Here is a 24,190-nt window from a genome sequence, read left to right on the forward strand (position 1 = left end):
CCACTGAGCCACTGTGCCGCCCACAGAGTATTGGGCATTCCAATAGCGTAGGGCACATCTGACCTTGCAATCCCTGTCACATGATAGGAAGTGACACTCCATCCAACAAAAGCTTTCACGCTCTGATCATGCAATACGGATGCGGCCTCATCAAGAAATTCCTCTTGGTCAAGGTCCTGTTAGAACCTTTAATGCCCTGCTCTAACTATTATCTTCAAGTCTCCCAGACAAACTGAGACAATGCAGAGTGCAGCTCAGTGGCATGCAGCTATTTTCTTCATTTAATCTCCTCGTGGCCTTCCTCCACCCCACAACAGAGGTCATAGAATCTTTAACAAAAGCCATGAATGCATACTATAGACCTAGAGCGAATCATTGGGCAGAGATTGGGATCTTAGGTCTTTCAGGGGAAACTCTGTAATTGATGAAAGGATTGCTGTTTTTTTTAAACTGTACCCTTTGTAATCCCTTATGAGGGAAGGTTACTTCATAGGGTTCGACACAGGGTAAAGCTCCCTCAGCACTGTCTCCATCAAACACTCCCAGGACACATGCAGCACTGGGTTCGATACAGAATAAAGCTCCCTCTATTCTTTTCAACTGAAAGTAAAACTTCCCCTACACTATCCCCAATAAACACTCCCAGGACAGGTCCAGCACAGGATTAGACACAGACTGAAGCTTCCTCTACTCTTTTAAACTGAAAGTAAAGCCTTCTTGGGTCTGGGTGGGATGCTCTTCAGAGGGTCGGTGTGGACTTGTTGGGCCAAATGGCCTGTTTCCACACCATTGGGATTCTATGACTCTATGGGAAAGCTCCCTCTGTACCGTGCCCATCAAACTCCCTAGACACTTACAGCACAGGGTTAGAAATATAGTAAAGCTTCCTCTCTTCATAGAAACTTAAAGTAAAATGGCATCTAAACTGCCTCCATCAAACATTCCTGTAGCAGTTATATATGGAGGAATGCTCTCTACTCTGTTAAGCTAAAAATAAAGCTCCCTCTATTCTTTTAAATTGAAAGTAAAGTTTCCTCTGAATTGTCCTCATTAAACACTCCCAGGATAGGTACAGTGTGGGGTTACTCACAGAATAAAGCTCTTTATTTCAAATATGATTATGGTTTAATTAGAATCTCATCAGCATTTGTACCCAGTTTCCAGAGGTGAAATGAGTGTTACAAGGTAGGCAGGAAGGAACTGAAGAATGGACTTAGGAGAGCTAGAAGGGGGCATGAGAAGGGTTTAGGGGAAACCCTAAGGCATTACGTGAGAAACAGGAGGATGGCCAGAGTGAATGTAGGGCCAGTCAGGGATAGTGGAGGGAACATGCACCTGGAGTTGGAGAAAGTAGGGGAGGTCCTTAATGAATACTTTGCTTGAGTATTCACTACTGAGAGGGACCTTGACGTTTCTGAGGATAGTGCAAAACAGACTGATATGCTCGAGCAGATTGGTGTTAAGAAGGAGGTTGAGCTGAAAATTTTGAGAAGTATAAGGATAAGTAAATCCCCTGAGCCAGACAGGATATACCTTAAGTTACTAGAGGAAGTGAGGGAAGAGATTGCTGTGCCTTACACGATGATCTTTGCATCCTCACTGTCCACTGGAGTAGTACCAGATGATTGGAGGGTGGCAAATGGTATTCCCTTGTTCATGAAAGGGAATAGGAATTACAGACCAGTCAGTCTAACGTCTGTGGTGGGCAAAGTATTGGAGAGGATTCTGACAGACAGGATTTAAGATTATTTGGAAAACCATAGTTTGATTAGAGATCGTCAGCATAGCTTTGTGAGGAGGCAGGTCACGCATCACAAACCTTATTGCATTCTTTGAGGATGTGACAAAACACATTGATGAAGGTACAGCAGTGGGTGTGGCAAGGGTGTGGCTTTTAGCAATGCATTTGATAAGGTTCTCCATGGTAGGCTCATTCAGAAAGTAAGGAGGCATGGGATACAGGGAAATCTGGCTGCCTGGATACAGAATTGGCTGGCCCATGGAAGACAGAGCATGGTAGTAGATGGCAAGTATTCAGCTTGGAGCTTAGTAGCCAATGGTGTTCCATAGAGATTGATTCTGGGAGCTCTGGTCTTTGTGATTTTTATAAATGACTCGGATGAGGAAGTGGAAGGATTGGTTAGTAAGTTTGCCAATGACACAAAGGTTGGTGGAGTTGTGGATAGTGTGGAGGGCTATTGTTGGTTGCAATGAGACATTGACAGGAAACAGAACTGGGCTGAGAAGTGGCAGATGGAGTTCAACCTGGAAAAGTGGAACAGATTCATTTTGGAAGGTTGAATTTGAATGCAGAACACAGGGTTAAAGGCAGGATTCTTGGCAATGTGGAGGAACAGAGGGATCTTGGGGTCCATGTCCATAGATCCCTCAAAATTGCCACCCAAGTTGATAGGGTTGTTAAGAAGGCATATGATGTGCTGGCTTTCATTAACAGGGCATTGTATTTGAGAGTTGTGAGGTTCTGCTGAAGCTCTGTAGAGCCCTGGTTAGACCACACTTGGAATTAAAAATAGAATCAGTCTGAACACTGGGACACAGACAGACAGACTTTAACCTTACACCTTCAATGCATTATCTGAGTTGACTCGGCACCTATTGTTAAACTTTACTTGAGAATGTAACTTTAAAAAAAAGTTCTGGGAATTACATATGAAAGAACTGAAACCAACATGATCATCCTAAAAGATGAGAGACTTAACAAACAATCCAGATCTTTGTCAATATATAATTTCGGATGCATTACACTGTACACTTTTGCTATAAATTCTGTGTCTTACGATCTTATACTCCACAACCACCTGATGAAGTACATAGAACATAGAACATAGAAAAATACAGCGCAGTACAGGCCCTTCGGCCCTCGATGTTGCGCCGACCGAAGCCTACCTAACCGACACTAGCCCAATAACCTCCATATGCCTATCCAATGCCCGCTTGAATGACCATACAGAGGGAGAGTCCACCACTGCTACTGGCAGGGCATTCCATGAACTCACAACCCGCTGAGTAAAGAATCTACCCCTAACATCTGTCCTATACCAACCTCCCCTTAATTTAAAGCTGTGTCCCCTAGTAACAGCTGACTCCACACACGGAAAAAGGTTCTCACTGTCAACCCTGTCTAAACCCCGAATCAACTTGTACACCTCTATCAAATCTCCCCTAAACCTTCTTTTCTCCAATGAGAACAGCCCCAAGTGCCTCAGCCTTTCCTCATAAAAGCTAGTGCTCTAAAAGCTAGTGCTTCCAAATAAACTTATTGAACTATAACCTGGTGTTGTGGGATTTTTAACTTTATACACCCCAGTCCAACACCAGCATCTCCAAATCATGTTCAGTTCTGGTCACCTCATTATAGGAAGGATGTGGAAGTTTTAGAGGGGATGCAGAGGAGATTTATCAGGATGCTGCCTGGACTGGAGGGTGTGTCTAATGAAGAAAGATTGAGGGAGCTAGGGCTTTTCTCGTTGGACTCAAGAAGGATGAGAGGTATCTTGATAGAGGTGTACAAGGTGATGACAGGCATAGATAGAGTGGATAGCCAAAGACCTTTTCCCAGGGTGGAAATGGCTGTCGTAAGGGGGCATAATTTTAAGGTGGTTGGAGGAAGGTTTAGGGTGAGGATACGGGCCTCTGGGGGAGTAGGACAAAATGGAGAAAGGAGCTGCACAAAATGGTTTCTTCAAAATGCACAAAAAGCTTCTGCAAAAATGCACAAAATGGCTTCTGCATTGCTAAAATTAAATTGCTCTGAACCAGGCAGAAACAAGAATCTGCAGACTGATGTAATTTCAATAAAAAAACAGAAATGACCATTAATTCTAAATTGCAGTTAGAGACAAAATGGTTCCCTGCACGCTACGTGCCCATCTACAAGTAGTCTCCAAATCTATATAAATAACTAACCACATTTTGCAAGCTGTGAAAAGGTGACATAAGGCATTACAACTTAATCAATACCGTTGGTTCCAGTCACTACCATGAGGTAATTATAATTATTGATTGGTTGTTACTATGTGAACACGCTCCATGTCTGATGATGATTAATGGAGATAAACCTTATGCAAACTCTGTGAGGTTGTTGGATTCTTTTGATTGCCAAGAAGTTTTCATACTTCTGGGTGAATCAGAGTCTGCCAACCCAGCACTGTAACATAAAATAAACGATTGGCTGCATGTTAGACAAAGGGTCGTTTACAGGTATGTTAATTGACCAGTCGTGGAACTGAATGACTTATAGATCATTAAGGGGAGATGTCAGACTGAGGTTCTTTACACAGAGAATAGTGAGTGGGTAGTAGCAATAGTAGTCGAGTCAGATACATTAAGGATATTTAACTGACATTTGGACAGGCACATAGATGATGGTCAAATGTAAGGTATGTAGGTTGGTTTGATCTTAGAGTCGGATAAATGGTTGGCACAACGTCAAGGGCCGAATGGCCTATACTGTGCTATACTGTTCTATGTTCTATGTTCACCTCGTCCATGCCAACCAGATATCCTAAAGTAATCTAGTCCCATTTGCCACCATTTGGCCCATATCCCTCTAAACCCGTCCTATTCTTATACCCATCCAGATGCCTTTTAAATGTTGTAATTGTACCAGCCTCCACCACTTCCTTTAGCAGCTAATGCCAGACATGCACCACTCTCTGCATGAAATAATTATCCCTTCGGTCCCTTTTATACCTCTCCCCTTTCACCCTAAACCTAGTTTTGGACTCCCCCACCCTGGGAAAAGATCTTGGCTAATCACCCTAACCATGCTGCTCATCATCTTATAAACCTCTATCAATATTAACTTTTCAGAACCGTTAGCTTATACAAAAAGCACCATGACAACTGAGACCCTTGCAAAAAAAGCATTGGAGATCACCACCTGATTGGTCTAGGCACCAGAACCACATCTTCGAAAGCTTGTTGCTGAGCCCATCTATTGTTGTACTGAGGAGGGGGCATTGTATGTGTTGGATCTGTCTGGAGCTCCTATACCGGATGAATAACTGTTTCCTCAAGGCACATTCCTTGGGGGCTTGAAATGAAGATCTGCAACTGCCTGAACTACTGGAGAATGACCAAGTCACGCCAGCTGCCAGGAATGCCAGCACACCGGGGGGGGGGGAGGGGGGGGGGGGGGGAATGCTTACCAGGATGGTTGAACAGAATGAGTGGAGGTTCTTCCTGCTGATAAATCTTACTAGTCCACCACCGGGCACATCGACGACCACATGGTTGCCATTGATGATGCCCTGCACCTGAGGGCATTAAGTGATGGCATAAAATCCTTTGTCCTCTGTCCCTGTGAGCAGGCATCTGATGTCAAACGAATGTGATATGCAGGATGTCAAATTGCCAATGAGATGCCTTGTCAGGAATGGATAGCAGGCAAGAAACATAACAGAGCATCAGGCAATACAGTCAGAGTTAGAAAAACAATAAAAGAAAGACAGGCTCTTTATCTGAAAGCAGACAGTATTCCTGGCAAGGTAGATGAGTATTATATGATTGCTATTACATAGGTCTGGTTACAAAGTGCCCAAAGATATTTCAAAGTGATTTGACATCTAAGGAGGGCAGGAAGAATTGAGCAGGATGTAAGTTAGCTATGTTAACAAAGTGTGAGATCAATACCATCATCAGAAAAGATGTTGGTTTAAAAAATTAAGACATAGCCTCAGTTTAAATGGAGATAATGTGTCATTGTTGGAAGCAGCTATATGATTAGATTCCCTACAGTATAGAAACAGGCCCCTCAGCCCAAACTGACCCTCCAAAGAGTAACCCACCAGGACCCATTCCCCTACATTTACCCCAACAATGGGCAATTTAGCATGGCCAATTCACCTAACCTGCACATCTTTAGATTGTGGGAGGAAACCTACGCAGACACAGGGAGAATGTGCAAACTCCACACAGACAGTCACCCAAGGCAGGAATTGAACCAAGGTGTCTGGTGCTGTGAGGTAGCAGTGCTAACCACTGATCCACCATGCCACATGGTAGGTTAGAATATACGTCAAGAAATAGCGGGAACTTGTAAGAAAGAGAATGTACTCATTGTGGACAATTTTACTTTTCATTTACATTGATCAAATCAAATTGGCAATGGTAACCTGGAGATTAACTGTATTTAGGACTGCTTTTCAGATGATACGTTCTCGTTTCAAGCAGTGAGCAAGTTATTTTAGACTTTGATTAGATTAGATTCCCTACAGTGTGGAAACAGGCCCTTCCGCCCAACAAGTCCACACCAACCCTCCAAAGAGTAACCCACCCAGACCCATTTCCCTCTGAAGAAGGGCTTCTGCCCAAAACGTCGATTCGCCTGCTCCTCGGATGCTGCCTGACCTGCTGTGCTTTCCCAGCAACACATCGTTCACCTCTGAATGATACACCTAACACAATGGACAATTTAGCATGGCCAACCTACCTGACCTGCACACCTTTGGATTGTGGGAGGAAACCGGAGCAAACCCACACAGATACGGGGAGAATGTGCAAACTCCACACAGACAATCAGCTGAGGCTGGAATTGAACCTGGGACTCTGGTGCTGTGAGGCAGCAGTGCTAACCACTGAGCCACCGTGCCGTCCCATAACAGGATTTGAACCCAGGTCCCCAGCACATCACCAGGTCCTCTGGATTAACAGTCCAACGAGAATACTACTAGGCCAACACCTCCTCACCCTTAGTAATTTTGAAAGCAGAGACAGGATTAATTATTGACCTCATGATAAAAGATTTTCTCAGTAAGAATGAACATGATATGATGGCATTTTTCATTGAATTTGGGGATGTGAAATGTGAGACCGAAACTAGAACCCTAAACTGAAATAAAGGCGATTACAAAGATATGAAGACAGAATGAGCTAAAGCAGATTGAATAAATAGGTTAAAAGGGCAGATGGTAGAGAAATAGTAGCAGGCATTCAAAGACATATCTCATGACTTTCAACAAAGATAAAGTCATGGATGAATTATATGTGGTTCACTAAGCAAGTTAAGAAAATGTTGGTTTCAAACTGAGTGAAATCTCTGCAAAGGTCCTTGGTAGCCCCAGAAATTGAAAACATTTTGGAAACCAATAAAGGATAATGAAAAATGCAATAAAGAGGAAGAAATTTGGTTGGAAAGTAAAACTAACTAGAAATATTTTTAAAGCACTTACAAGAAGCATTATAAAGGAAGAAAATAATTAAAGTAAGTGTTGGTCTCTTTGGCAGTGAGACTGGCCAACTAATAATGGGAAACAAGGAAATAGCAGGGACTTTGAAAAAGTACTTCAAGTCTATCTTCATAAGAGAAGACAGAAAATATGTCCCATGAATAATAGAAAAACAGGGTTAAAAGAAAAAACAAACTTAAAGGAATCAGAAGCACTACAGAAAATATAGCAGAAAACTTAAAGGGACTGAAATCTGGGAGTTGCGCTCACCTTGGAGACGACATTACTGTAAAGATAATAGATGCAGTCTCCCAAATTCCCTCGACCTGACAGATTGAAAAAGCACAAAAAACACGCTGTACTAAAGATAGGAGGGAGACAGAAAGCAGAAACCAAACAACTTGCTTAAAATCATCATTGGGATTGTGCTGGAGTCCATTCTTAAGAAAGTAGTACTCAATATTTAGAATATTGTAACACAACCAGACAGTCAACATGGTTTGATGAAAGTGAAGATGTCTTTGACAAGATTATTAGAATTCTATGAGCATGTAATGTGAAAGATAGATGAAAGGGAATGATTAATGTATTTGGATTTCCAAAAGGTATTTGAAGGTAGAGAAGTTTATAACACAAGAACTCACAATGTTTGGAGAAGGTGGAGAGAGGAATGTTGTAAGTGTCTGATATAAAAGCAGGGATGGAGGATTGGCTAACTGCTGGCCAGTTGATATGAATGGATTTTTATTTCTGGTTGTAAAACAAACTGGTGAAGTACTAAAGTGATCCATGCTCAGATTCTTTGTGATATATATTGATGACTTGAATGGAGGGACTGACTGTATGGTGGCCAAGGTCATTGCTGATACAAAGATGGGATAGCAGAACAAGCTGGGAAGGGGAAACACAGATTCAAGGAAGAGATACAAGGAGGATAAAGGTGCGGTCATAGATTTGGCAGAAGAAGTGGGAAAATGCGAGTTTGTCCACTTTGGCAGGAAGACTAGAGAATCAGATCACTGAAACGGAGAGAGAGTGCAGAATGCTGTGGTGCAGAGGGATCTGGGTGTCATTGTGCTTGAAACACAATGTTAGCACGCAGGCACAGCAGGTAATTAGGAAGGCAAATGGAATGTTGACCTTTACAATAAGAGTGATGAAGTATATGAAAATAGTGCAAACTGTCAACGCAAGGAAGGCAGCAGCTGACAATTGGAGCATTACTCTAGCAGGTTGGGCTTGTGATGATGAACGGCAACATCTCCCACAGCAGTGTCCAACTGGAGGGTAGAGGAGAGGACTGAGAGACAGGAAGCCGATGGGTGACACTCACTCAGCACAGGTTGTGAGAGATAAGATCAGGAGTAGGCTATTTGGCCCACTGAGAAAGATGCCCTCATTGCTTTCCCTGACCCCTGACCCCATAGCCTTGCTCACTGTGCTTCTGCCAGTGCATTGCTAGCTGGGTGACCACCTCAAGCGACCGGAGGATTTTATTGCCTATTCTTGCTGCCTCCTGCTCTGTGCCAGAGATTTGTTTTCTCTCTCTCTCTCTCTGTTTTGTACTTATTTGCAGTATTTCCTGTTTTAATGTTGTGGAAGCTGCTGGTCACAGTCACTGAGTGGAATTTTCCACTTCCTATTTCAAGTCAGGGTTTATGGCATTTCCTGCAAAAATAACGAATCTTACCCTGGTACTTGTGAGGAATGAGCTGCCAGAGGAAGTGGCGGATCTTCGTACAATTACAGCATTAAAAAGGGTATATGAGTGGGAAGGGTTTAGAGGGATATGGACCAAGTGCTGGCAAATGGGAATGGATTAGGTCAGGATAGCTGGCCTGCATGGACAATTTGCATTGAAGGGTCTGTTTACGTGCTATACTTCACATCTCTATGACTCTTACACTCAAAAAAAATGTAAATGTGCAAGCAGTTCGCAATTTGCAGCTCAATGGTATTAAACTAAAGGAGAATGATTTCTGATTTTACTGCAGTTAGCAAAACAGTGAGAGATGGGGTTACCGTTCCCCGGGGAATGCCGGGCTGCTGCTGTTGTGCCCGACTCCAATCACATATCCCGCAGGGAAACACGAATGAGATCCTGCCATTGTGTGCCTCACCCTTCCCCCCTCGCCAGACGTCAGCCTCGGTGACTTAATCCCAGGAAGGTGGGAGGGGTGGAGGGCGGAACAGCCAAATCAACCTGAAGGTGTTTGTTGAGTGTTTGTATGTGTGTGTGTGTGTGCATCCTGCCGGAGCCGCATTGGACCCATGGCTGAGGGAGGCTGCAGGTAAGGAGGGTCTCTCTCTCACACACACACCCCTTCCCTGCCTCCAATCCCTCGCTCCCAGCCACTGCTCAGGTAGTAACTAACATCTGTGTCAATTTCACTGCGCGATCCCCATAGAAACGGCGAGTGATGCTCCTCCCAGTGTGTCTCTGAGACCAGAGGGAGCTGTGTCCCTGTCTGTCTGTGTCTGTGTGTGTGTTTGTCCTCGCAAGGTTTTCCAATTGCATTGCGATTGATCCGGATCCAAATCCGGATGTTAATCGGGTTGTTTTTAAAAGGGCTCGCGAGGCAGTCACCTTTACAAACCAATTCTCTTGCACAAATCCTGCAGTGATTCCCGGGGCCTTTGATTATGAACAATCTCACTCTCCCTGATTGCAGTCACAGGCAGTGGTGACTCGGGAGGACTCTGTCCTGTGTCCAAAGCTGCCTGTGAAAGTGCGGAGACATGAGGATGCAATCGCTGATTCACGAAGCTGGGAAGCCAGCCCAGAGATCAGCTCCACCTTTTTTTTTCATTCTTTTGTGAGATCTGGGTGTTGCGCGCATTTGTTGCTCATCCTTGAACTCAGTGGGTTGCTGGGCCATTTCAGAGGAATGGTATGTCGATCAGACCAGGTTTCGTCATATATCCTTCCCTCGCATGAGTCAGGGATGTGTAGGTTAGGTGCATTAGTCAGGGATTAATGCACAGTGGTTGGGGAATTGGGTCTGGGTGGGTTACTCTTCAGTGGGTCTGTTGAATCTCAAAACTTCTTGGACCACATATAAGTTACAAAAACATACTTTATTGTAATTACGCTGGTAAGAGATCAAATAGTCTATAGCCCAGAGTATCAGTGGAGATGTCTCTGGATGGACTAATGAGAAATCCCTGCTTTTTAGCAAGAAGGCAATATACTTTATAGCCCTTATTTGCATTACAATCTTGCATGTTCCCTTTCCACAACATATAATGTTTCTTTCTCGAATTAAATTCTCACAATTAGCAGTTAATTGATTAATACAGTTTAGTCATATTCTCATAGATCAAACATAGCAAAAGATTTAAAATGTTTCTATATCTGATGCCTTTCTCTTATGACATAGCAGATAAAGCTAAACAGTTATCAATATTTTATTCATTGTAAGTTCTATGAGAACGAACAGCTGCAAGGTTATGCCAAGGGCCTTACATTCCTCATTCATTCTCATGGCCACTGTGACTGCAGTAGCCATTTTAAACTTATAAGACAAATTATTATTGCAAGATGGAGGTTTAAAATGGGTGCTTTTAATTGTTGATTCATCTATACTTTATCATTCCCTCCTTTTGATCATTTTTATGATCAATCAGGCCATCTCTAAAGTTTATGACGATAACAACTAGATATTAGTGACAACAGGCATTTGAATTCGAAAATGTAGGTGAATACAGTCATACCAAAATGTAAAAACATGCCTCCAATATTCCCAAAGAGATCCTTAAATGGCCACCATCCTGTAATACTACCAAATTCACCAAAATCTATACCTCGGAGTTTCTGAACCTCCTGGGTAATGTGCCTGGAGAGACCAGTGATATTGGACGATCTGTCACAATCTGTCACCCGCTTCATCGGGTGATAGACTCAACCACCTGATGAAGGAGCAGCACTCCGAAAGCTAGTGCTTCCAATTAAACCTGTTAGACTATAACCTGGTGTTGTGTGATTTTTAACTTTGTACACCCCAGTCCAACACCGGCATCTCCAAAATCATAACCAGTATCCAATGCATTGTTTTTCTTCGTCCCTGTCTGTTCCTTCACTGACTTGTTTACGAGCAGCTCTATGAATCCAGCAGAGTTGTTCTTTCACTTTCACAGCTGTGGGGGTGGTCAGCAACACCTGAAATGGGTCCTTTCCACCTTGGCTCCGATTTTCCCTGGTCCCAGTTCTTAATCTGGACAATATCTCCGGGTTCTACAGTAGGGTAGTCTCTCTAAAACAATAGGCTATGTGTCCCTGTGAATGTAAACTTTGAAGAGTTTTGATGAACTTATGCAGGTACTTCCCCACTTGTTCCCCGCTGTTGTAGCAGTATTATCAGTTGTTGGAATTGTTTTGATCCATCTACTAAATACATCTACGATTACTGAGCAAGATTGATAACAATGCACTCTAAGTAATTCTACAAAATCAAGTTTTCGACAAGTAAAAGGCTCAGGCAAGGGGGTGGTTCCAGAACCACAGGGCATCCCTTTTCCAACATTTGCCTTTTTATGAATCATGCATGCTTTAGCTTGTTTCTCAACTGCTTTCTGGAGATCCGGTACCGCCAGGTTTGTAGTAAAGTATGAATCATTTAGGGTGTAGGTTTGCTCACTGAGCTGTGGGTTTGATATCCAAACGTTTCATTACCTGGCGAGGTAACATCAGTGGCGACCTCCAAGTGAAGCGAAGCTGTTTTCTCCTGCTTTCTATTTATATCTTTCTCCTGGATGGGGTTCCTGGGGTTTTGTGGTGATGTCATTTCCTGTTCGTTTTCTGAGGGGTTGATAGATGGCATCTAGATCTATGTGTTTGTTTATGGCGTTGTGGTTGGAGTGGCAGGCCTCTAGGAATTCTCTGGCATGCCTTTGCTTAGCCTGTCCCAGGATAGATGTCCCAGTCGAAATAGTGGTTTTTTTCATCTGTTTGTAGGGCTACGAGGGAGAGAGGGTCGTGTCTTTTTGTGGCTAGCTGCTGTTCGTGTATCCTGGTGGCTAACTTTCTTCCTGTTTGTCCTACGTAGTGTTTGTGGCAGTCCTTGCATGGAATTTTGTAGATGACGTTGGTTTTGTCCACGGGTTGTTCTGGGTCTTTTAAGTTTGTTAGGTTTTGTTTGAGAGTGTTGGTGGGTTTGTGTGCTACTAGGATTCTGAGGGGTCTCAGTAGTCTGGCTGTCACTTCTGAAACTTCTTTGATGTATGGTAAGGTGGTTTGGGTTTCTGGCTTTATTTGGTCTGCTTGTCATGGTTTGTTCTTGAGGAATCTGCGCACTGTATTTTTTGAGATTCCGTTCTTCTTGAATACGTTGTATAGGTGGTTCTCCTCTGTTTTCCGTAGTTCATCTGTGCTGCAGTGTGTGGTGGCTCATTGGAATAGTGTTCTGATACAGCTTCGTTTGTGTGTGTTGGGATGGTTGCTGGTGTAGTTAAGTATTTGGTCAGTGTTTGTCGGTTTTCTGTATACGCAGGTTTGTAGTTCTCCGTTGTCCTTTCTTTCGATTGTGACGTCCAGGAATGCGAGTTTGTTGTCGGTTTCTTCCTCCTTGGTGAACTTTATGCCTGTGAGGGTGTTGTTGATGATGTTAAATGTCTCTTCTATCTTGTTTCATTTTGTGATGACAAAGGTGTAATCTACATAGCGGACCCAGATATTTGGTTTGGTGGTTGGTAGGGCTGTTTGTTCTAGTCTTTGCATTACAGCTTCTGCTACGAATCCTGATAGCGGAGATCCCATGGGTGTGCCATTGGTTTGTTTGTAGACTATGTTGTTGAAGGTGAAGTGGGTGGTGAGGCACAGGTCCACTAGCTTCATGATGTTTTCGTTGGTAATGTGATTGATGGTGGTTGGTGTGTGTGATGGTCTCTTCTAAAAGTGTGGTAAGTGTTTCCTTTGACAGGTCGATGTTGATGGAGGTGAATAGTGCTGTTACGTCGAATGAGATCATTGCTTCATCTTCCTCTAGTTTGGTGTTTTTGATGATTTTTAGGAATTCCTGGGTGGAATGGATGGTACTAGGTATTTCAGTCTTGCGTGTAGTTCTTTGACCAGTCTGTAAGTTGGTGTTCCGGGTAGCGCGACCAAAGGTCTGAGGGGGCTTCTGATTTCTCGATTTTTGGTAGTCCGTAGAGTCGTGGGGTGTTGGTCCCGTCGGGTTTCATTTTCTGGAATTCTGTCTTGTTTAATTGTCCGGAATTGTGTAATTTTCTTCGGAGATATGTAATTTTGTTTCCTAGTTGTGGGGTCGGGTCTCGCGCCACCTGTTGGTAGGTGTTGGTGTCTGCGAGTAGTGCATTGGCTTTCGAGATGTAATCCCTTCTGTTCAGGATGACAGTGAGCCGACCTTTGTCTGCAGGTAATGTAACGACATTTTTGTCTTTTTTGAGGTTTTCTAGGGCTTTCTTTTCTTGTGTGTTCAGTTTGTTTCCTTCCCTCTTTCGGCTCAGAGTAGGTGTAACTGTCTGTCTGGTCGTTTGTTGTGTTTCTTCTGTGAGATTGTTGTCCTTCAATGTGGTTTCTGATGCCGCGAGGAAATCCTTCTTGTCAGCGTCTTGGTAATTGAAATTTAATCCTTTGACTAGTACCGCTTTTTCTGTGTCTGTGTTTGGTGTTTATGGCTCGTTCTATCGCGTCTGTCCATTCTTGATTTGTTGCTTGTTTGAATAACGGTTTTTGGTGCGTAATTTCCCGGTTGTATTTTCGGAGTCTGTGGTGGGGTCATTGATTAGTTCTTGGAGCATTCTGCTGCCATTTCGTTCTGTTAAACTTCTGGCTTGAGGTGTTTTTATCGGCGGTTTATATTGGAGACATTTTGGCAGAACCTGTTTTCTTAAACATTCATGCAGGAAGTATACTTGTTCGCGGGTGGAACTCTCTCGGATGGCATTCCTTTCCCATCTTCGGGCCAGTTGTAGTGTGTTGCGCCCATAGGTTTTTGCAAGGTCAAAAAACACAGTGCGCAGATTCCTCAAGAACAAACCACGACAAGCAGACCAAACACAGCCAGAAACCCTAACCACCTTACCAAACATCAAAGAAGTTTCAGAAATGACAGCCAGACTACTGAGACCCCTCAGAATCCTAGTAGCACACAAACCCACCAACACTCTCAAACAAAAACTAACAAACTTAAAAGACCCAGAACAACCCATGGATAAAACCAACGTCATCTACAAAATTCCATGCAAGGACTGCCACAAACACTACATAGGACAAACAGGAAGAAAGTTAGCCACCAGGATACACAAACACCAGCTAGCCACAAAAAGACGCGACCCTCTCTCCCTTGTAGCCCTACACACGGATGAAAAAAAACCCACCATTTCGACTGGGACAACACATCTATCCTGGGACAGGCTAAGCAAAGACATGCCAGAGAATTCCTCGAGGCCTGGCACTCCAACCACAACGCCATAAACAAACACATAGATCTAGATGCCATCTATCAACCCCTCAGAAAATGAACAGGAAATGACATCACCACAAACCCCAGGAACCCCATCCAGGAGAAAGATATAAATAGAAAGCAGGAGACAACAGCTTCACTTCACTTGGAGGTCGCCACTGATGATGTTACCTAGCCAGGTAATGAAACGTCTGGATATCAAACCTACAGCTCAGCGAGCAAACCTACACCCTAAACCTCAACCTGAGCTACAAACCTTCACAAACCTTGTATTAACCATTCCCTCCTTGCCCAAATGTGTACAATTATGCACATAATCAATTCAGATAGGCAGAAGCAAAGAAGGTTACTCCTCAGGGGTAACCCCACAGCTTGGATTGAGTATCGAGGGAGCACCCCATTTGAGTCTACAGTTTGTGCTCCTCAGCAGGGGCTTCCCCCTGTACTTTCTGTATCACACCCTGATCTGGCATTAAACTTTTTCTAAGCGGGTCTTGCTGGGAACCCAATGGGATGAGAAGTTTGGGGTGCAAGGCTGCCTGCTTGGCATCAGTGTCTACCCACTCATTGCCTGAAAAGGCTGTGGTCGTAGCAGCAGTGTGAGCTGAACCATTAGACTGGCTGGCAATTGCAAAGACTGTAAGAGGTTTTGAGAAAAAAAACAGCATTACTAACAGGCTGTCCCGTGGAAGTTAATCATCCTCATGTTTCCACAAGGCTCCGCAATCGTGGGCCATGCCAAAAGTATAAAGAGAGTCAGTATATCTGCTAATTTATTAATAATAAAATATGTCGATCCCTGAGGTGGTTCCAAGGTAACAATAAGGAAACCTTGCTTGACAGTGCCCATATCTCCCACAGTTAAAACAAGGGCCTGCCATTCATCCCAGAGGGGATTTCGCTATATTGTTCTCAGTCCCTAAGGTGTAGTACTGGGGCATGCATGTCCCCCTTTCCAGGGTCCCCTCAGGAAAGGGTTACCCAGCGGTGGTCACTAGGCAGGTATCTGAGCTAGGTTCCGCCCCCAGTGGGTATCCTCGTCCTATTCAACCCCATCAGGGCTGGCACACGGCTTATATGGATTGTGAGGTCGCTGGACATATTCGATTTTTACCTGTAATGTGGATCACAGTTTGGCCATCCCGGTAGAAGACCACTGCTTACCTCATTTGTGACTGGTAATTCTTGGACCAGTTCATATTGACTGTCTGGATAATATCAGTGACACCAGAAGGAATGCATAACAAAAGTATAGCATTAAACAAAGGTGAGTCATAAAGGTTTGATCACCTGCAAATTAACAGGCAACAAATTGCTCCCCAAAATCACCTCCCAACTCCCCAGGCTTGGGTATACATTCCAATACAGAGAAACCTCAATTATCCAGCATTCAATTATCCAAATATCAGATTATCTGGCAAGATCATAAGGTCCTGATGCTTGGCTAAACTATGTTATCCAGCATTTGATTAATTGAACAAAATACTCCCCACCTGTGTCCTTTTGGATAATCGAGGTTCCTCTGTACATCACTTACACAGGTTGTGTAAGGCTCCTACTAATGACTGGATTAAGTGATCCACCCAGGTATCATTGGTATGGAACCTCTCATTCAAGTCATCATAACTGTGGACAGGCCCTGCAACAGCCTGGCCCCTCTGTCCTTGCCACTTGGTAACTTCTTCAGGGGACAGGATCAAACAGCAAAGAGCAAACAAGTCCTGAGGACTGACTTTGGGCATGTTGCCCTTGGACATATTGAGCAAATAGGGCTGGTTTGTCCTTGCAGCCAGGGCTTTGTGTTCATTATCATTACTCTGTTTCCTGGGATGGCCCTTGGTTGAGGATGGTCCAGGCAGCTATTCCCCAAGATGTGGGCTAGAAAGCTGGTAACTGATACCGGACCTCTTATCCTCAGCATAAGAGGGAGGTCTAGAATCAGGGAGTGTGCGGGGACTATCAGGAGATGTCTGGGGCTCAGTGTGTATCCTGGGGTAAAATCCCCATTCCTCATCCCTATCAGTGTCAACCCCTTACCCATAAGGTGTCAGTATGCCAGACACAGGCTAGGAATCCTGAGTTGAACTTAGATTACATTTACAGCGCTATTGCTTCAGCCCTTTTTTTATCTTCCTCAATCTTTGTGCCCTTACAGTGTTTCTCCTGTTCCCTTTTTTACCTCCTGTCTACCCATTCACACTCCGCTCTGAACATCTCCCAGCATTGGGGAGTTCCATCAGTTGTACATACCTCTAACCCCCTGTCACATGCATTATTCTTCTAAAAGGCCAGCGAGGTGTAATTCCATTTAATATTGGCTCTATCCTTCATTATTGAATTAATAATCAAGACAATTACTCACAATTTTGTATTTCAAGTTAGGTTTACCATCTGTTCACTAGAGTTCCTGTCCCAGGTCCCTAGTTTCTTGACCGATACAGAGGGCGCAGAATCAAGATTTAAATGTCATATACAGAGTATAATAAAGTGTTCAGTCATAAGTAACAAATCTAGCATGTCCATTTTAAAATATCAAAAATCTAAAAAAGTTAATGAAATATTGCTAAGTAATCGAACTTTCAGTGGACCCACAGCTTCTGCTACTTTGGCTACTGATCTGTGTGGTCATGCCCAATTATGCAATTTCCCAAAAAGTGACTTCATTTTCACAACTTCTGATGTAAAAAATCAATAAAATATTACTTTTTGAACTGTCATTAATTTATTCAATTTTAACATCCACGAGAAGTAATGACTATACGATCCAGAAATAGCAGTGTACAACATCCCAACAATTAGATTTTACCTACTCTTAGGCTAGCTTATCAAGTAAAAATAAAAAATGACAACAGCACAGAAGGTAATCCAACCTGTTGTTTCAGTGCCAGTGTTGATGGACACAGCAAGTCTCACTTTCCCTTAATGTTTCTTCTCCTGCTATGCTACCTACATCTTCCCTCATATTGCTATAACGTTTATTGTGCATTGCATGTGCAAAACTCAATTTCTATAAAAGCCAATTGAACATGCCAATTAACTCTGATTTTGCAATTCAGGACTAATACAAATGGTAATAAAAAATTAAAATAACCACATTTTACAATTGAGAGATGGGTGTTGAACAAATGGCTGAGAAACTGCACCGTCAATTGAGAATAACAAATGGACTTAAATGTCCCAAACTGAATAAAAAATGGTTAGGGTTGTTTACAGGAAACAGTACAAGGGTTGCTCTGATAAATGCACACTAATCAAAATTTAGTCTGCATCAAAATAACTCAAGTTGCACTCAGCTATTGGAAAACAAGTTATTGAAAAAAAACGTAAAACAAGTTAAAATTAATCTGAAACACTTGTGTGAAAGCTCCTGTGGATAATTAACATAAGACAAGTTCGTTAATTAAACAACCTAACATACATATCTCAGATGGAGCTGGACTGTGCGTAAAGCATAGCTGAAACAAATTAAACAATCCACACTCAAAATATTCAAAAGAAGGATAGGGAATTTAAAGCATTCTGAAAAGCTGTAGAAGCTGAAGGTCAGAGAAACTACTGGAATTCCAATTTAACCCTCACGGTGGGTGGCTCAGTGGCTAGCACTGTAGCCTCACAGCACCGGGGACCTGGGTTCGATTCCTGCCTTGGGTGACTGTCTGTATGGAGTTTGCACATTCTCCCAGTATCTACATGGGTTTCCTCCCACAGTCCAAAGATATGCAGGTCAGGTGGATTGGCCATGCTAAATTGCCCCTAGTGTTAGTCAGAGGAGAGTGGGTTACTCTTCTGAGGGTCGGTGTGGACTAGTTGGGCCAAAGGGCCTGTTTCCACATTGTAGGGAATCTAATCTCACAGATTTTAAAAGGCACCAAGCCTAGAAAAAAAAATAAGAAGGTAAAGGCCAAACAGGAAACGAGTATTTTAATTTCTGTGAGAACAAACCAACTAATTTGTAACCTTAGACATAATAGAATAATGAGGTAAATGTCTAAAATAAAAAAAGGACAAAAAATGTCATTAACCTAATAATTTTGAAAATAAACTAAACTAGTGATTCAACAGATTATGATTAGAATTATCAGCTCAATCTGTTCATTCCAGTAATTATGTTCTATAGATAAACCAATGAAATATAAATGACTGATTTCATTGGCTACCATAATTGTAATCATTAAATATTTTGAGTAAATGATATATTTGCACGTGAACCTATCTGAAAGGATCAAGAAGTAATAAAAACATTCATATCCATGAATACTGGTTGAAATCCCTGTATTTTAGTACCACAGCAAAAGACTACCTTTTATTTCCAGAGAAGAGAGAGTTTTATTTTAGGAATAGCCTGAAGAGATTCTTATTATGATAGCATAAATGAATATAGATCTACAACAGCACATAAGGCACAGGTATTCCCACATCTCCCTCAAAAACCCAAATATCATTCAACGTCATCCTGACATCTACAATGATCTTAAAAGAGATTTGAAAATTTTACCAAAATCAAGTTAAAAATGGATAGCTTTCCCAGAAAATAAAATGCTTAGCTTATCTTATTTGGAAATTCACTGTGGCCAGAAAATGAAATTCTGAACAGGGGATAATCAAATTCCAAGAGATAAATTAAACCAACGATCAGAAACCAATTTATTTAAATGAACCTTTCCTGGCAGATATTAGGAGAGGAAGTCCTTCAAAAGGTAAACAAAAATTAAACATGCACAATCAAAACTAATAAAAGGCACAGACAACACTTTGAAATCACCAAGGATATCCAAGATGCAGACTTCAATCAAAACATTCCCAGATCATGGGTTCCAGGGGGACAAAGGCAAAGGAGAAGAAAAAACAAAGACCACATGTGACCACAAACAAACAAAAAGTACATTCACAACAAACCACAAACAGTTAACATTTAGCAGTGTCTCTCTCTCTCTCTCTCTCTCTCTTTCTCTGTCTCTCCGGTTCCTTTGTCTAATTGAAGAATTCAAAGTTTCTGCCAATTGTTTTATGTGATCACAATCAAAAGTGCCATCAGGTGGAAGTGGTTTCTCTGTTTATTCTGTCCATTTCACCCATTTTTAAAAAAAAAATCATAGTTTTGGAATCAGTTCCCCATTCTGTGAAAGATGCACATTATAACAATCATTCAATGATTCAAACAGCATGTCCTTTAAAACATAAATTAAAATTTAACAAGTTGCCTAATTCACACAAAGGATTTAACAAAATGTCCAATTTATCTGAGGGGTTTCCAAACACTATAAACCATTTTCCTCATCAGGTATTATCACACACGTAGTCTGAAAGGGAGACCCCTTTCCAACTACATCGAGGGACTGTCCCATTATACCTTATGACTCTGTAGTCTTTAAAAAAGTTCAATTGGACCAACCAATAAAATAGAGTGAGAAACTTAACAACCCTGTTCTCCTTTTTCTATGACCTCATAACTTCAACTAACCATATTAACACAATGGAGTGAGAAATTTACTGAGCCTATTCTCATTTTTCTAATATCTCATAAATTCCACTGGCCATATCCAAAGAAAGCAGCTCTCCAAGCTGAATCTGTCAGATAGTAGCAACTATTTCCCTGACCACGGTCCCCAGTCCTGATTCTTTATCTCAGGTACAATACAGAATAGCCAATGTCACCTGGAGCAACCTCATTTTAAAACAGCCTTCATAACTTATTCTTCCGGTCTGAGCGGGTCGGTCGATCCCTTCAAGGTACAAGCCTCACTGCGCGAGGGGCAGATCGTCTGTCCGAACGCAAGGAGTGGTCTGAGGTAAAATACCCTGGGGCACCCGGACACCTCTTATGTTTGATTCAGACAATCAGTCACTTATTCAGCCCAGAGAAATGTTCCCTATGTTGAAGCGTTCCCTATGTTGAAACATTCCCTATGCTCCCTATGTGGACTGTCAAAAATTCTCAGATCACACGTAAGTTACCAAAACCACACTTTATTGTCATTAAGCTGGCGAGAAATCAAATAGTGTGTTGTCCAGAGTATCAATCAAGATGTCTCTGGATAGACTAATAAGAGATCTCTGATTTTTAGCAAGAAGGCAGCATATTTAATAGCCCTTATGTATAACAATCTCATATTCCCTTTCCACACTGTATAATGTTTCTTTCTCTATTAAGTTCTCACGATTAGCAAATGAGTTGATTAATACATTTTAGTCTTATAAATCAAACATAGCTATAGATTTAAAATGTTTCTCCATCTGATGCCTTTCTCTTGTGTGGCAGCAGATAAAGCTAAACAGTTATCAGTATTTTTTTTTTCATTGTAAGTTCATAGAATCCCTACAGTGTGGAAGAAGATCCTTCAGCTCAACAAGTCCACACCAACCCTCCGAAGAGTAACCCACACAGACCCATTCCCCTGTCCTATATTTACTCATGACTAAGACAGCTAACCGACACATCCCTGAACACTCTGGATAATTTAGCATGGCCAATCCGCCTAACTTGCACATCTTTGGATTGTGGGAGGAAACTGGAGTACCTAGAGGAAACCCACACAGACACGGGGAAAATGTGCTAACTCCACACTGACAGTTGCCAGAGGCAGGAATCGAACTCAGTGCTAACCACTGAGCCACCGTGCTGCCCTGTGAGAACGAACAGTTGCAAGGTTATGCCAAAACTCTTACATTCCTAATTCATTCTCATGGTCACTGTTACGGCAGTAGCCATTTTAAGCTTATAAGACAAATTATTGTTGCAAGATGGAGGTTTAAAATGGGCACTTTTAATTGTTGATTCCCCTATACTTTATCAGGTCGGTGTAGACTTGTTGGGCCAAATAGCCTGTTTCCACGTTGGTCTGTGATTATTATTGAGACAAGATTGAGATTCCAAAAGCAGTGGTGGGATTTGAACCCATAATTCCAGACCATTAGCCTGACCTCTTGATTATTAGCTCAGTAGCAATACTTGTCCAAGCTTGGGTACAATTGACTTAACACCAGAAACACCCACAGTGAGAGGAAAAAAAGCTGCACATTTCGGGATTTGTGCTGTTTCACCTTTTTTGTGCGTAGAGTGTGCAGCTTAGAAACAGGCCATTCAGCCCAGCCATCTACACAAACCTCCACCCATCCTTAATCCCACTGGATCCCATATCCTCCTATTCCTTTCTCCCTTATGTGCTTATTCAAGACAAGAAGAAGAGAGAAAACAGGAGCTGCATCCCAGTTAGAAAATGCTGGAGTCTATCATTAAAGAGGTCTTAACAAGGCACTTAGAAAATCATAATTCGACATGACAGAGTCAGCATAGCTTTAGGAATGATAATTGTGTTTGATGAGTTGATTAGATTTTCGAGGATGTAAGAAGACGGGAAATTAAAGGAGAGTCAGTGTACTTGGATTTCCAAAAGGCATTCAGAAGGGTGCCACACCAGAAATTAATTTGCAAGATAAGACTTCTTGGAGTATTGGGTAATATATTACCACAGATTGGTTAACAGACAGGAAACAAGGATAAATGGGGGTACTATCAATTGGCAGGCAGTGACGCAAGGATCAGAGGTGAGGCCTCAGCTATTTACAATCTATATTAGTGATTCCTGAAGGGAATGCACCTTAAATTGCTGACGATACATTGCTTGATGGTGATGGAACCTGCGAATGGATTGCAGAAGCTGTAAAGAAATAGAGACAGTTGAATAGATGGGCAACAAGTTGGCAGATGGAGTTAAGACCATAAGACATAGGAGCAGATATTAGGCCATTCAGCCCATCAGGTCTACTCTGTCAGTCAATCATGGCTGATAGGTTTCTCAGCCCCATTTTGCCGCCTTCTCCCCGTAACCCTTGACCCCTTTGCCAATCAATATGAGGAAGTAAGCGATGACTCAATTTTATCGTAAGAATGATGAAGCAGAATATATTTTAAAAAGTGTGAAACTTGTACATGTTGATATTCAGAGGCTGTACTCGGACAAACAACAAAGGAAGTTGACACATAAGTGCAGTAGACAAGGAGGAGGGCAAATATATTGGGTTTTGGGGGGGGGGGAATGTATAATTAAAATTACAGAAGGATTTTCATAGATGAGGTGAATGTGCGAAACTGTGGCAAAGTTTGAGGGTACAAAAGCAGAAATTGCCGGAAAATCTCAGCAGGTCTGCCAGCATCTGTGGAGAAAAATCAAAGTTAACGTTTTGGGTCCAGTGACCCTTCCTCAGAACCGATAGTATAAAGGAAAATGTCAGTTTATATGCAGAAGGTAGGTTGCAGAGAGGCAGATTAGGAGTAAATGATAGGTGGAGATGGAGCCCAAATAAAGAGAAGAATGTGTATTTGGAAAGACAAGGACTAATTAAGGATAGTTAATATGGCTTTGTGAGGGGGAAATCATGTCTCACAAACTTCATTAAGTTTTTTGAACAAGTAACAAGGAGGATTGATGAGGGCAGAGTGGTGGACGTGATCTGTATGGGCTTCAGTAAGGCGTTTGACAAGGTACCCCATGGGAGACTGGTTAGCAAGGTTAGATCTCATGGAATACAGGCAGAACTAGCCATTTGGATACAGAACTGACTCAGAGGTATAAGACAGAGGGTGGTGGTGGAGGGTTGTTTTTCAGACTGGAGGCCTGTGACCAGTGGAGTGCCACAAGGATCAGTGCTGTGTCCACTGTTTTTTGTCATTTATATAAATGATTTGGATGTGAACATAAGAGGTATAGTTAGTAAGTTTGCAGATGACACCAAAATTGGAGGTGTATTGGACAGGGATAAAGGATGCCACAGAGAACACCGGGATCTTGACCAGATGGGCCAATGGGCTGATGAGTGGCAGATGGAGTTTAATTTAGATAAATGTGAGGTGCTGCATTTTGGAAAAGCAAATCTTAGCAGGATTTATACACTTAATGGTAAGGTCCTGGGAAGTTGCTGAGCAAAGAGTCCAGGTTCATAGCACCTTGAAAGTGGAGTCGCAGGTAGATAGGATCGTGAAGAAGGCATTTGGTATACTTTCCTTTATTGGTCAGAGCGTTGAGTATAGGAGTCCTGTTGCAGATGTACAGGACACTGGTTAGGCCACTGTTGGAATTCTGGTCTCCTTCCTCTCAGAAAGATGCTGTGAAACTTGAAAGGGTTCAGAAAAGATTTACAAGGATGTTGCCAGGGTTGGAGGATTTGAGCTAAAGGGAGAGGCTGAATAGGCTGGGGCTGTTTTCCCTGGAGCATCGGAGGCTGAGAGGTGACCTTATCGAGGTTTATAAAATCATGAGGGGCATGGACAGGGTAAATAGACATGGTATTTTCCTTGGGGTGGGTGAGTCCAGAACGAGAGGGCATAGGTTTAGGGTGAGAGGGGAAAGATATAAAAAAGACCTAACTTTTTCACGCAGAGGGTGGTACGTGTATGGAATGAACTGCCAGAGGATGTGGTGGAGGCTGGTACAATTGCAGCATTTAAAAGGCATTTGGATGGGAATATGAATCGGAAGGGTTTGGAGGGATATGGACCAAATGCTGACAAATGGGACTAGATTAGGTTAGGATATCTAGTCAGCATGGACGGGTTGGACCCAAGGGATCTGTTTCTGT

General features: G+C 42.5%; 2 protein-coding genes across 2 annotated transcripts in view; one reads left to right on the forward strand and one right to left on the reverse strand.

Annotated features, from left to right (window-relative positions):
* Positions 1–9,228, reverse strand: part of cmtr2 (cap methyltransferase 2) — a 48,083-nt gene extending 38,855 nt beyond the window's left edge. The window contains exon 1 of the mRNA XM_072547584.1: positions 9,213–9,228. The gene's annotated coding sequence lies outside the window, so the exon portion shown is untranslated. The remainder of the gene's footprint in view (positions 1–9,212) is intronic.
* A 120-nt stretch (positions 9,229–9,348) lies between these two features.
* Positions 9,349–24,190, forward strand: part of pnp6 (purine nucleoside phosphorylase 6) — an 86,589-nt gene continuing 71,747 nt past the window's right edge. The window contains exon 1 of the mRNA XM_072547585.1: positions 9,349–9,481. Within this exon, the coding sequence (XP_072403686.1) occupies positions 9,462–9,481 (20 nt within the window). The 5' untranslated portion in view covers positions 9,349–9,461. The remainder of the gene's footprint in view (positions 9,482–24,190) is intronic.

This window comes from Chiloscyllium punctatum, chromosome 26 (assembly GCF_047496795.1).
Source record: "Chiloscyllium punctatum isolate Juve2018m chromosome 26, sChiPun1.3, whole genome shotgun sequence".
NCBI classification, from domain to species: Eukaryota; Metazoa; Chordata; class Chondrichthyes; order Orectolobiformes; family Hemiscylliidae; genus Chiloscyllium; species Chiloscyllium punctatum.